Source organism: Hyperolius riggenbachi, chromosome 6 (assembly GCF_040937935.1).
Source record: "Hyperolius riggenbachi isolate aHypRig1 chromosome 6, aHypRig1.pri, whole genome shotgun sequence".
Lineage (NCBI taxonomy): Eukaryota > Metazoa > Chordata > Amphibia > Anura > Hyperoliidae > Hyperolius > Hyperolius riggenbachi.
In genome coordinates, this window is record NC_090651.1 from 257,829,316 (window position 1) to 257,843,656 (window position 14,341).

The following is a 14,341-nucleotide window of genomic DNA, read 5'->3' on the forward strand; positions in this document are numbered from 1 at the left end:
TGCTTGTCTCTGTTGTGCGTAACACGCGGAGACTGCGCACGAACGCGTGCACTGTTGCGAATGAGTGCGGTGTTCGCGTTCAGCTAGCATTTGTTATTTTCTTTATCTTTTTCTTTGTATGATTTGCTGTGCCTTTGCTACCCTTGTGCTCTGTCCTGCTCAGTCTTGTGTCGCTATTGGCAATCGCCATTCTTGCGATTGCGTTTCCTACTTCGTTTCCGCCGTTGTGTGTTCGCCGTCGCTGGGTGGCGACTAATTTGGTGGGCACACATTGGTTCTGTCCTTTTGCTCTGTTCCCTGTGGGCTATCCAGCCCTGCCTGATTGTACCTTGTCCCGGATCTGTACAATTCCCATTTGGCATCTGTGGCTGTGCAGCGGCTGTGTTCGCCTGCACTCCACAGCGCCATCTGCCGGTGGGAATTTCCCTCTGCGGGTGCATAGTACCTAGCCTGGGTGTCCGCAATAATACGCTTGTGGAGGAAATCCGCCGCGTCAGCGCACGTCTGGTGCGCTGACCACGGAGACGATTCCACAATCGTTACAGAATGTCCAGCCCAACCAAAATTCCCAGGGCAGAGGGAACCTTTGATTTGCTTAAGATGTCATTGCCTGAGGCAAAGGCATATGTGGATCCTATTATAGGTAGGATCGCACACTACATTAAAGCAGTTAAAAAGTCTGTCCTCGTTCCTGACCCCAACCCATATGGAGATTACCTAGATACTGGGTTGTTTGAACCGCCATTTGCCTCATGGGAGATTGGGGCCTTGTTGGAAGAGTTAGATTTCGATTGGAAAGCCTTTTGCGATTTTTATATCGCAAAGAGCGCGGATGACCTGAATGATTGTCTCGACTCTATGTGTCTTTTGATCGATTCTGATGAATGTGATGAGTGTGATGTGGATCTGGTGATTTATGTGTGGCAGACTATTTTGGACGAATTGCACACACACCAACCAATTATTTCCAATAAAGAGACACCATTGTCACATGATTATTCCTGTCTTTCTGGGGTAAAGCAAATGAGTTTGGACACTGTGCGACCTGAAATGAATGGGTGTGCCTCGACTGTGGACACCTGCGTGAATTCTGATGGAGTTTCTCCCGTTTGTTTAGAGGTTAAATCTGTGCGATCTGATGCCTGTTTCTCAGATGTTCCTGTCGATTGTGATCGGCGTGAGTGTGTCAGTTTTGTCAATGATTTGTGTGATCCCTTGTCATGTAAAAACAGATCTTCTTCTCTCAGTACTACTTTAAGATCCTCCATCTATGATCTTGCTATAGGGAAAATTCCCAAACTATGCAGTTTCAAGAGTAAAATTAATATGATTCCTCATGTTGTTGTCACAACTTCCCCTAACATGGTTCAGTATGAATGCTCAGACCTAGTCAGGTGTGAATGGGAGCCCCCGTTCCAGAAAAAACAGCTCGAAGCGTTGGCGTATGAATTGGAGAACGATTCAGAGTCGTTTTGTGAGTACTACATTGCCAGAAGTGAATCTGTCTTGAGAGCATGTATAAGTTATGCTTCCGCCTTAAGAGAAAAAAAGGGGTGTGAATTTGACTTTGTGAGTCCGCTGATTTGTATGTGGAAAATGATTCTGAATGAACTACGTGTACGTCATTCAGGTGACGTTTGTAAAGGTACATTGTCAGCTGGCGTTTCTGAGATCCAGCAATCCAGCTTGGAGACCTCAGAATCCCTGTCTTTGGAGTGTTCGGTTTCGCAACCTAAAGCGATTGTGGATTCGCAAATTTTGCGTTCTGTCTCCTCGGATTCGACATCGTTGGCCGAGTCTAAGAGTGAGACAGCACTTTGGTTTTGTGAACCTGATACTGAAGCACCTTTGCTCTGTCCAGAGAAGATGTCTCTGAGCCTGCCCTGTATCATGAATAAAGACATTATGTCCACCCGCATTGACATTTGCGAGTCTGATTCTGAAGTAAGTACTGACTCTCCACCCAGTAATCTGGATGAGTCAATATTACCTTGTTTAAAATCTCCTGCAGTGTCCCTAGAGGCTCGTCTAGGTATTGCAACCATTGTTACCTGTTTCTCTGCTATTTTGGAATTGCAGTCTGGTTTGACTGCTATGGAGGAATTTCCCTGCAGTGAAACGAAACTCAGAAAGCCAGAGTTAGTTTCACTAGATATTTCTGTGTATCCCTGTCCTGATGATGAAATTCAGTCTCAGTTTATGGTGGAACCTTCCCTGGGACATCTGCCCGGTTCACAAAATAAAGTTCAAGCCTTGCCCTGTAACATGGATAGTTCAGAATCCTTCTTAGGAAACTTGAAAAAGGATGTTCCTGAGGTCCTGTCTGACCTCCTGGAGATCTCCGAGTTCCTCCCAAAGGGTGCAGAACTTGTAGGAGACGTCTCCTGCCCCCCAAGTCCTTCTGAGGTGTTGCCCACTTCAGTAGGCATTGCTGCCTTGCTGGCTACCTTTTCAGCTCTGATGGAGCTTCACGCCTGTGTAGTCAATGATGATATTATTGTCACAGAAATTTCTGAATTTGTATCCGAGTCTTCTTTTGAAAGTCCAGTGCCTGTGACCTCCACTCATGATGATTCTTTGCCCGGTACTGGTTTTGGTCTTGACGTGCCGGACTCTGAGGTTGGCAGTTCCCCGACATGTCCTGAGGTTTCTCCTGTGCTGGTGTACCCCAGTGTGCTCTGTGACCCAGAAAGCCCAAGTGTGCCTCGGTTACCAGCGTACTCAGATGCTTTCTCGGTGGAGACATGCTCTGATATGGCCTGCCTGCTTGCATGCCCAGAAGTGGTCCCTGAAAGTCTTGATCTTGATGGGTTTCCTCGTAATTCTGAATCCGGAATTGTCATTGGTTCCATGGGGGTTCTTGGTAATTCTCCATGTGAGCCTGGTGATTGTTCTACCCTCTTGGGATCTCTGTGGAGCTTCAAAAGGTTCTGGGAGATTCCGGGAGAGATTTTGCTTGGTACCCTGGATAAGATCAACGGTGGCTTTTGTGTTGTAAGGGACACTTCGAACAGGTATTGTGGCAGGTTTGGTATTTTCGGACGCTCCTTGGAAGGTGGTGGGTATTGTCTGGAGGGTGTCGATGGCTTCTTCTCTGGTATCCACAGTCCTGATGGGTGTTACGCTGAGACTGGTAGTGCTGACAGGCATGTTTCGGTGGCTTCTGTTTCCGATGAGGTCGGTTTCGGGTGGACTGACTCTGGAATTGGACCTTGTCGGGCTGGCCCGACCCTCATGAGTCTTCTGTTAAAGTGGTTTGGAGATATCAGTTTTGAGGGTCGTCTGGAATTCGACCCTAGGAGGGGGGGTACTGTGAGAATCCGCTCAGCTGCCTGCGCAGGCAGGCAGCCTTTTGACCATTGTTTAGGTTTGCTTGCTGCAGGACTCTGGAAAGGAGACCTTCTGTCAGTTGTGCAGCTTGTGTTGCTGAGGGATTTGCATACATTAGTCATGCAAATCCCTTACCTGCCTTCTTTTGCTGACTGGCACTATAAAAGCATTCTGCTCCCAGAATGCTTGGCTGGACATTTCCCTTCCATGGTCTGTTCCTGATGGACACTGCTGGAGTGTCAGCCATTGCTATCTAGTATAGTTAATTCCTGGGGGTTGCTTTAGGCTCCCCTTCTAGTCCAGTCAGGTTGTATTATCTGTTTTGCCTGTTCCGTCTGTCTTGTGTTTGGATCGTACAAGCCCTAGCGTTAGCGGCTGTGGATCCTTCTGATTGAGTCTGGAGTGTAGGTTGGAACAGCGGTTGTTTCTGCCTACCTCATCTGTTCTGTCTGCCGTGTGTTTGGATCGCACTTGCCCTAGCGCTAGTGCTGGGGATCCTTCTGTTCTGTCTTCTGGGATCGCGCTAGCTACTTTTCGCTAGCGCTGGGGATCCTTCTGTTCTGTCTTCTGGGATCGCGCTAGCCACTTTTCGCTAGCGCTGGGGATCCTTCTGTCGCTTGTCCCTGTTTTCGTGTGTCTGTCTTGTCTGCTGCGCTTGCTGGAGGCTCGGTGAGGTAACTGTTAAGCAAGCGCTCGCGTTCTCTGTTTCGTGTTTGTCTGTCTTTGGTTAGTTAGGCGTGCTTGTCTCTGTTGTGCGTAACACGCGGAGACTGCGCACGAACGCGTGCACTGTTGCGAATGAGTGCGGTGTTTGCGTTCAGCTAGCATTTGTTATTTTCTTTATCTTTCTCTTTGTATGATTTGCTGTGCCTTTGCTACCCTTGTGTTCTGTCATGCTTAGTCTTGTGTCGCTATTGGCAATCGCCATTCTTGTGATTGCGTTTCCTACTTCGTTTCCGCCGTTGTGTGTTCGCCGTCGCTGGGTGGCGACTAATTTGGTGGGCACACATTGGTTCTGTCCTTTTTGCTCTGTTCCCTGTGGGCTATCCAGCCCTGCCTGATTGTACCTTGTCCCGGATCTGTACAATTCCCATTTGGCATCTGTGGCTGTGCAGCGGCTGTGTTCGCCTGCACTCCACAGCGCCATCTGCCGGTGGGAATTTCCCTCTGCGGGTGCATAGCACCTAGCCTGGGTGTCCGCAATAATACGCTTGTGGAGGAAATCCGCCGCGTCAGCGCACGTCTGGTGCGCTGACCACGGAGACGATTCCACAATCGTTACAGTTGCATTTTCTGATACAGATAGGTTGAAGTCAATGGTTAGGTTGCACTTTCAGATAGGTATACCTATAAATAAGTGCAACCGGTTGCAAAATCTGATAAAGTTGCAAAAAAGGTCACTACAGCACCACTAGCTGCCTAATACATGGGGGAACCTCTGGCTACTTAATATTAGGTTGCCAGAGGTAGACTAAGTATTAAGGGGCACCTGTAGCTACCTATGACAGGCAGTACAAGTAAGGGAGAAGTGACAGCTGGGCCGCCCAGCAGTTTGGTGGGGTTTTAGATTTGTGGAGGGTGAACTCTAAAGTGCCAGGATATCTGTGCCTGTAGGCTCCAGTGATGTAAATCTGGACCTGCAGACAATACTACTGGGATCTACCTGTACTTTCGCCTGATGTAATAAAAGTGTGCTAAAATATTTCTGTTGCCTACATCAGCCCATTAACGCTCTTCTGTCATAGTTGCATGTCCAAGCTGCAAAAGTAATGCAACGTTCTGATTGGTTGCTATGGGAACAGCAGATTTACCTGCATCGGGCCCATCTCAAAACTCAGGTGAAGCAGCTGCCTGAAGCTACTCTACAGCACGTCTCCTATTGGACCGCACCTCCCATGTGGAAGGGGTGCGTACAGCACTCTGACGTGCGTCATCCAGGGGCCAATGAGCAGCCTGCAATTGGGAGTGACAGCAACTGCTGCTTTGCTGTTGGTCGTGGGCTTCAGAGCGAATCCCAGGTCGGTCCAGGGGCGTGGCCTTGTTAAATATTCTATGAAGGGGCGCGGTCCCGATGCGGTTTGTGCGGGTTGGTGGGTGTGTCTGTGGGAGGCGTTATGAAGCCCGGAGTTACGGGCTTTTACTGGGGGTGACCGGATCTGTATGAAGCTGCGAAGCCGGGTAGTCGGGTAGCACCATCTGTGCGGGTGGTGGAGGAGAGGAGCTCAGGGAGACCGGTCCGCTTAGCAAGGGCTACAGGCCAGGCGGAGAGCTGACATGACGTCCCGCAGGTAACTGACGGCTTGTGTGGGCTGTGTGTGCTGGGTATAGCCTGGCATGCAGTGTGCTGCCTAACACCCATTCATTGCAGCGTACCCACCTTCTATGAAATGTGCTTCCCCTATCACCCCATCCCTGCCTGCTCTATTGCTCTGTTGCCCTGACACCCCATCCCTGCCTGCTCTGTTGCCCTGACACCCCATCCCTGCCTGCTCTGTTGCCCTGACACCCCATCCCTGCCTGCTCTGTTGCCCTGACACCCCATCCCTGCCTGCTCTGTTGCCCTGACACCCCATCCCTGCCTGCTCTGTTGCCCTGACACCCCATCCCTGCCTGCTCTGTTGCCCTGACACCCCATCCCTGCCTGCTCTGTTGCCCTGACACCCCATCCCTGCCTGCTCTGTTGCCCTGACACCCCATCCCTGCCTGCTCTGTTGCCCTGACACCCCATCCCTGCCTGCTCTGTTGCCCTGACACCCCATCCCTGCCTGCTCTGTTGCCCTGACACCCCATCCCTGCCTGCTCTGTTGCCCTGACACCCCATCCCTGCCTGCGCTGTTGCCCTGACACCCCATCCCTGCCTGCGCTGTTGCCCTGACACCCCATCCCTGCCTGCTCTGTTGCCCTGACACCCCATCCCTGCCTGCTCTGTTGCCCTGACACCCCATCCCTGCCTGCGCTGTTGCCCTGACACCCCATCCCTGCCTGCGCTGTTGCCCTGACACCCCATCCCTGCCTGCGCTGTTGCCCTGACACCCCATCCCTGCCTGCGCTGTTGCCCTGACACCCCATCCCTGCCTGCGCTGTTGCCCTGACACCCCATCCCTGCCTGCGCTGTTGCCCTGACACCCCATCCCTGCCTGCGCTGTTGCCCTGACACCCCATCCCTGCCTGCGCTGTTGCCCTGACACCCCATCCCTGCCTGCGCTGTTGCCCTGACACCCCATCCCTGCCTGCTCTGTTGCCCTGACACCCCATCCCTGCCTGCTCTGTTGCCCTGACACCCCATCCCTGCCTGCTCTGTTGCCCTGACACCCCATCCCTGCCTGCTCTGTTGCCCTGACACCCCATCCCTGCTCTGTTGCCCTGACACCCCATCCCTGCTTTATCGCCCTGCCACTTTGCCAGCCCCATCCCTCTGACATACTTCCACCTACCTGCCCTCTGTCTCCTAAACACTCTCCCCAACACCCCCTCCACCATCTGTCCACGTTTCTGTCTGTTATTATCCCCTTCTGCCCATGCTTTTGCCTCTGTTTGCCCCCATCTGTTGACTCTGCATCTGTCACACACACACCTGTCTATGCTTCTATTCTGTCACGCCGCGCTATCTGCCCACGCTTCTGTCACGCCGCGCTATCTGCCCACGCTTCTGTCACGCCGCGCTATCTGCCCACGCTTCTGTCACGCCGCGCTATCTGCCCACGCTTCTGTCACGCCGCGCTATCTGCCCACGCTTCTGTCACGCCGCGCTATCTGCCCACGCTTCTGTCACGCCGCGCTATCTGTCACGCCACACTATCTGTCCGCGCTATCTGTCACGCCACACTATCTGTCCGCGCTTCTGTCACGCCACACTATCTGTCCGCGCTTCTGTCACGCCACACTATCTGTCCGCGCTTCTGTCACGCCACACTATCTGTCCGCGCTTCTGTCACGCCACACTATCTGTCCGCGCTTCTGTCACGCCACACTATCTGTCCGCGCTTCTGTCACGCCACACTATCTGTCCGCGCTTCTGTCACGCCACACTATCTGTCCGCGCTTCTGTCACGCCACACTATCTGTCCGCGCTTCTGTCACGCCACACTATCTGTCCGCGCTTCTGTCACGCCACACTATCTGTCCACCCTTCTGTCACGCCACACTATCTGTCCACGCTTCTGTCATTCCACGCTTCTGTCATTCCACGCTTCTGTCACACCACGCTACGCTTCTGCCACGCCACGCTTCTGCCACATCACGCTACGCTATCTGCCCACGCTTCTGTCACACCATGCTATCTGTCCACATTTCTGTCACGCCGCACTATCTGTCCATGCTTATGTTACAGCCCGCTATCTGTCCATGCTTATGTCACACCATGCTATCTGTCCATGCTTATGTCACAACCCCTGTCTGTCCACGTTTTTGTCACACCTGCCTGCCTGTCCACTGTTCTGCTTTTGTTATACACCCCTGCATGTCCATTCTTCTACCTTTGTCATGCACCCCCCCCCCCCCCCCGCATGTCCATGCTTCTGCTTTTGTCACACCCCCCCACCTATCCACACTTCTGATTGTCATACCTCCCTGTCTGTCCAAGCTTTTGCTTCTGTCACTCCTGTTTCTGTTGCACCCTCAGTCTGTCCATGCTCCTGCCACACCCCTCTGTCTGTTGCTGCTTCTGATAAAAATAAATTATCATTTTCTCTCTGTCCTCCCACCATTTCCTCATCTGTTCATTATGTAATTTCCACATTTCTTATGTCACTTCTTTCAATGTGTTTTTATCCGCATCACCGGTTTTCTATGCCTGTTCTTTGCCGTCATTATCATTTATTTTCTCTCTATACATCTGTATCATCAGTTATCTTTTCCTCGTCTGTGTCATTTGTCTTTAATTTCCCCTTATGTATCTTATGTATTATAGAATAGAATGACTTTATAGTAAACTCCAAAGGACCGAGACTGGGCAAAGTAGTTTACAAAATCAGAAATTCATACTCAAGCACATAAAGTATACCATAGTACTGTGTCATTTTTTTCTTTGTGACACAGGGGAGAGGTCAGGGCAGTCATGTGACACAGGGGAGAGATCTTTTTACAACTTGTTTAGACATCGATAAGGGGGCATTAAACAGGCTAAAGTCTAAATACATACAGGGTGCATTCCTCTGTATATTTCTTCAGTCCTGTGCAAGAGTTCGGGTCCACTTTAATTCAGGTACAGTACTTATAGTGTGTTCCTCTTCCCACATTCCTGTGCAGCCTGGATGATACTGTAGTGTTGGAGCCATGGACGAGCAATTCACAGATGAAAGGAAGTTTCCTCAGTGATCAGGCAGCAGCTTACACAGGAAGCATAGGTCTCATTGGCTGGTGCTTTTGAGGCAGTCCACACAGGCCCAGAGTAGTGTGCAGATAGTGAGCAGGCTGCAAGTGGCTGCCAGCACACCCACCGACTACGGCTCATGGGTCTCCAACTGACGTATGACACGTGCCTGCCCACCTTCCACTATAGCCAGATACAGAATACTGCACGGGCCAAAAAACAAGTTTAATTTAACCAATGATGCTTACCGGATGCATTCGCCTATTGGTCGCAATGCAAGCCTCACACCAGCGTACTTCTTCCGTCAAGCAGGAAGGAGGAAGTGTGCTGGTGTGAGGCTTGCAACACGACCAATAGGACGCGTGCAAGCTCGTTGGAGCGCAGGGCGGATGGCGGAATTAATGGTAAATAACCCCTTGTATCACCGCCGCACACCTGCACCAATTAAACATCATTTGAATCACGAGTAATCACTCATGATTTCTCGTGAATGCATCCGGTGAGCATCCCTGATTTTAACAGAAGTTCTATTATCTGTATTTACTATACCAGACGTTACTCCAATATACTTATATTGGCACTTGGCCAGGACCTGGTTGGTTAGTTTACTATACCTAAAGTTTTACTATAATGAGATTAAACTTTATTACCTATTAATGCATTTTTACTTAAAAGTTGATTGTCTCCACCTTTCATTACCTATCTTTTATCTGTTGCCTCTCTTCCCCCATTTCAGACTTTTTTTTTTTTTTTTTTTTTTCTTTTGGCCTTTTTCATCCTCCTCTTTACCACATCTCTTCTCTCACTGCATCTTTTCTCCTCTTTCTCGTATTTCTCTTCCCTCTTGGTGTGCCCTAACCTCTTTTTATCAAGTACTTCCCTTTACTCTCGGTATGTCTCTGCCTCTTTCCAACACTTCTTTCATTTTGGCATGTCTCCCTCTTACCGTCACTTCTCTTCCCTCTTGGTCTGTCTCCTCCTCTGTCCATCACTTCTCTTCCCTCTTGGCCTGTCTCTTCCTCTGTCCATCACTTCTCTTCCCTCTTGGCCTGTCTCCTCCTCTGTCCATCACTTCTCTTCCCTCTTGGCCTGTCTCTTCCTCTTTCCGTCACTTCTCTTCCCTCTTGGCCTGTCTCCTCCTCTGTCCATCACTTCTCTTCCCTCTTGGCCTGTCTCTTCCTCTTTCCGTCACTTCTCTTCCCTCTTGGCCTGTCTCCTCCTCTGTCCATCACTTCTCTTCCCTCTTGGCCTGTCTCTTCCTCTTTCCGTCACTTCTCTTCCCTCTTGGCCTGTCTCCTCCTCTGTCCATCACTTCTCTTCCTTCTTGGCCTGTCTCCTCTTTCCGTTTATTTCTCTTCCCTCTTGACCTATCTCCTCCTCCTTTCTGTCACTTCTTTTCCTTCTTGGCCTGTCTCTTCCTCTTTTTGTCACTTCTATTCCCTCTTGGCCTGCCTTCTCCTGTTTCCACATTGCTTCTCCTTCTTGGCATGTATCCTCTTGTTGCTACTTTCCATTTTTTTCCCCACTTTTTATTGGTCTTCAACATTTTTCTCTCCTCTTGCATTTCATTTGCTTGTTTCTGTAAAGTTACGTACACGCTTCCTGATTTTCTGCCCAACTTGTCGTCTGACTTGTCGTTTTGAACGACAAGTTGGACGTGTGTATGCGCAGTCGGGTGACTGATAACAGCAGCTTTGCCTCGATCCGCCTGGCGGATCAGTTGGACCAACTGTCGTTCAAATGACTGTTAGGTCCGTATGTATGTACAAACAACTGCTAGTCATTTGTCTAACTAGTAGATGTTCAAACATAGTCATTTGATCAGTCATTTAATCAACTCCATTGTTCTATCCAGTCCATTGTCCGTTATCAAGTTGGCTAAACGTCATGTAAATTAGGATATCAGCTGCTTTATTGGCCAGTGTGTACAGGATGTTTGAACGACTTGTTGTTTGTCCTTCAAGTCGTTCAAACGACAATCAGGCGTAAAGTTGGACGTGTGTTAACTCCTGTCCCACCTCATCTGTGTGAAATGGTCAGTTAATAAATCTCACCTGCGTGCAGATTTCATGCAAGCTGTATGCTCCTTTTAAAGGACAACTGAAGTGAGAAATATATGGAAGCTGCCATATTTATTTCCTTTTATACAATAACAGTCGCATGTCAGTCCTGCTGGTCTATTAGGATGCAGTAGTGTCTAAATAATGTCAGAAACAAGCATGAAGCTAATCTTTCAGATCTGACAATGTCCGAAACACCTGATCTGCTGCATGATTGTTTAGGGGCTATGGCTATAAGTATTAAAGGCAGAGGATTAGCAGGATAGCTAGGCAACTGGTCTTGCTTAAAAATAAATCAATATGGCAGCCCCCATATCTCTCTTGCTTCAGTTGCCCTTTAAATGGGCCAACCAAAATAACTTCCTGTCGATTTTGATTGGCCCATTTCCAAGTTGTATGCAAGGCAGAAACATTAGCACCTCATTGCCGTTTCTTATTTTCATTGTTTTTCTCCTTTTCCTCATTTTATCACTTTCTCATGTCTCTTATCGATGGTCTGCTCGCTTTCACCGTTTCCCTTCTTTTCCAGGTAACGGTTTCCTTTTTCCCCTGTCCATAACCCCACTTTTCCTCATTTTGTCTGAATTCCCTATTTCTAAACTGTGCTTTGTATGGGTTTTTTTCATGTCTGTTTTAGTTATCAACCATTTTCTGTTGAATTTAAAGGGAACCTGAGGTGAGGGGTATATGGAGGCTGCCATATTTATTTCATTTTAAACAATGACAGTTGTCTGGCAGTCCTGATCCTATGCAACTCACTTTCTCCCGAGTTTTCTCCTAGGAGATGATTTTTAAACTTCTTTTTAAAATAACCTTTCAGCACTTTTAAATTGAAAAAGTACCAAAAAGTAAATGTATTGTCTTGCTTGCTGGTGATTTAAAAGGCATTTTATTGGCAAGTTGTAAAAATATCACCCAGGAGAAAACTCCAGGAGAAAAAGTGAATTGCAAATGGGCCAAAGTCTCTAATACTTTTAGCCACAGACCCTGAACAAGCATACAGCAGATCAGGCACTCTGACTCAGCTGACTCGGGCTTTACTGGGTTAGCAATGATGAGGTTGTGTATAGAGCCAAAAAAGTTAGAATTGTCGATGTCTCAATATTTATGTTCCTGACTGTAATTCTAAACAGCCTCTGTATCCCTCACACCACGGGTTCCCTTTAACCCATTTGTATGTCTTTGTTGTTTTTTGGGGCTATGGCTGTGTCTTTGTTGTTTTTATTATTTTATGTGACTTGTTGGCAGATAATTTACTACTTTAATGTTGTTTTCAAGCTTCATCGCTTTGCTAAGTAGTGTCCATCCATTGCTCAGCCATATTTTATTTTCTTCCTTCTGTTATGATTTTTTTGTAGCTGCTGAAGTGTGCATGTTAAGAAAACTTTAATTTGTATTCCTCATGTCAGCTGGGGAACATGTAGGGGGTGTTTCCAAATTGGTTTACGTGTCCGTTGTGCAGATATTATTGTTGCTTTTTGGTTTTTATGCATTTTCTTATCCACAAGACAATTTTGAGTATTTCCAGCTGGGGAAGATTCTTCTTCTGTCACTGTTTCAAGTAGGACTAAGTTTGAGGGCTCGTTCACACTGCAGGCGTTTTAGGCTTTTTTTTTTTTTTTCACCCGCCTGTGGTTTTTCAAATCGCCCCCCCGACAGTGGGCAATGAATGTCAATGAAAAGGTTCATATCAGTGCGGGTCGTACGCGGTGCAGCTAGAAAAGCGGTGCATGTTCCATTTTTGGGAGATTCCGCCTCAATGAAAGGTATAGAAAAATCAACGACTGCGTACAAAAACGCGCATTAAGGCGATTGCGCCTGCGTTGTTAAGAATAAATACATTGTATTTATTCTTTTCCAGGTCAAAGAGTTCACTTCCTGACTTGCGTCCGGGAGTGAATTACAGAACTGCTTGGGAAAAAACGCTTAGAAAACCGCTAAGCAGAAAAACGAATCATCCACCCAAGCGCCGGGAATCGCGAAAAAAAAAAAGGCCTAAAAAAACCCCCAACACGGACGGAAACACTATCGGAACGTAACGTAATGTAAATGTAATCTCACTGCCCATACAATTCTATGGGCCTGTTAACATCTCTGCATTGTTACTGTTTATGATATCCTAACTTGCTGCATGCAGGATTTGAATTGTCTTCGTCCAGTCTCCATTGCAGTTCACGCACATTATGACATGTGCGTTATGCAACTGCCCACTGTGAATCCAGCCTTAACGGGAAAGAATTTACACATAGAATAGTAATATCTTATATTGGAAAGATCCTGACTTGATGTAATACCAGCGGATTATGAACAAATATATTAACATATTTGGAGACTAAAGTTGTCCGTCCTTTTTTTTTTTTTTTTTTTTTTCTTTTGCTTCGGTGTGTCATTCTTTCATGAAAAGGTCTATGGCCTGGTGCACACCAGAGGAGTGTTTTTCTGAGTGTTTTGAGTTTTTGAAACCTCCTGCTAATGTTATCCTATGTGTCTATGCACACTGGAGCGATGAGGTTTTGTAAAAAAAAAACCATAGCATTACATTGGGAAGAGCTTTTGAAACCTCTAGCGTTTGAGGAACCTTTCTGGTGTGTCTCAGCCCTATTTAACCCAAGAAGTTTTTAACAAGTCCATGGAAGTGCTTGATTGCATGTTAGTGGCTATCTAAAACCAAAATATGAGTAATCCAGGTCTGACACAGACGACCTGGGTTCAAATTAAGTATCTATGAAAAAAATGGAGCGCACTATAGTGCATTACCTATGTGGTTTTTATTAGTGATATAAATATTATACTCACAAGAGTTAGATAAAATAGCGCTTCTCAGCGGTGAAGCCAACCGCTTGTACTCCCAGGCAGGGCGGCAGCAACGCACTGTGGCCAGCAGCGCGAGTCCCGGTGGTTGGGGAGAGCCGTCTCGCTGTCGGGGTGGGCGTGGCTGTGACTCAGTAAGCGTGCAGCGTCATTACACGTTTCGGCGCTCTGCGCCTTCGTCAGACCTGGGTTCAAATCTCGGCTCTGCCTGTTCAGTAAGCCAGCACCTATTCAGTAAGGAGTTTCTTGGGCAAGTCTCCTTAACACTGCTACTGCCTACTAAGTGCGCTCTAGTGGCTGCCTCGCAAGCGCTTTGAGTCCGACAGGAGAAAGGCGCTATACAAATACTGCAATTATTATTAATAAAACGCGGCCTGATTGAGCAAAGAGCCGTATCGAAGGAAGTAAGGGGAAGGTACTAGGTTGGGGATAGTAACCGAATATGAACCCAATGCCAATGGATTGGTTTAACATAGGTGAAAAAAGGAAAAGAAAAAGCAATGTTTCATGAAAAAAACGAGTTGTGTGTAGTGTGATTACTTCCACTTTTTTTTTTTTTTTTTTTTTTTTTTTTGCTGTCCTGTGCCACTATATGAGAGTAATCACTTCTGAACCATGGGAACTGCTGGAATCTTTTTTTCAGGAGAGAGAGGGGGGCCAAAAAAGCAAGCAGCATCTCCTTCCAGTAACATCACTTGCCAGCAGTAAAAATGTCCCCATGTGATAATGTAAATCAAGGAGAGGATATTTTTCACTGGAGTTACTCTTTAACAGGGAACTCCCCAGCGACAGTTGCTTTTGCCTTCTTTTGAGGACTTAGGGATACTGT

General features: G+C 47.8%; 1 protein-coding gene across 1 annotated transcript in view; it reads left to right on the top strand.

The window, feature by feature from the left end:
- Nucleotides 1-5,406: 5,406 nt before the first annotated feature.
- LOC137521455 (tyrosine-protein phosphatase non-receptor type 11-like) overlaps nucleotides 5,407-14,341 on the top strand; it is a 286,220-nt gene continuing 277,285 nt past the window's right edge. Inside the window, exon 1 of the mRNA XM_068240739.1 lies at nucleotides 5,407-5,618. Within this exon, the coding sequence (XP_068096840.1) occupies nucleotides 5,605-5,618 (14 nt within the window). The 5' untranslated portion in view covers nucleotides 5,407-5,604. The remainder of the gene's footprint in view (nucleotides 5,619-14,341) is intronic.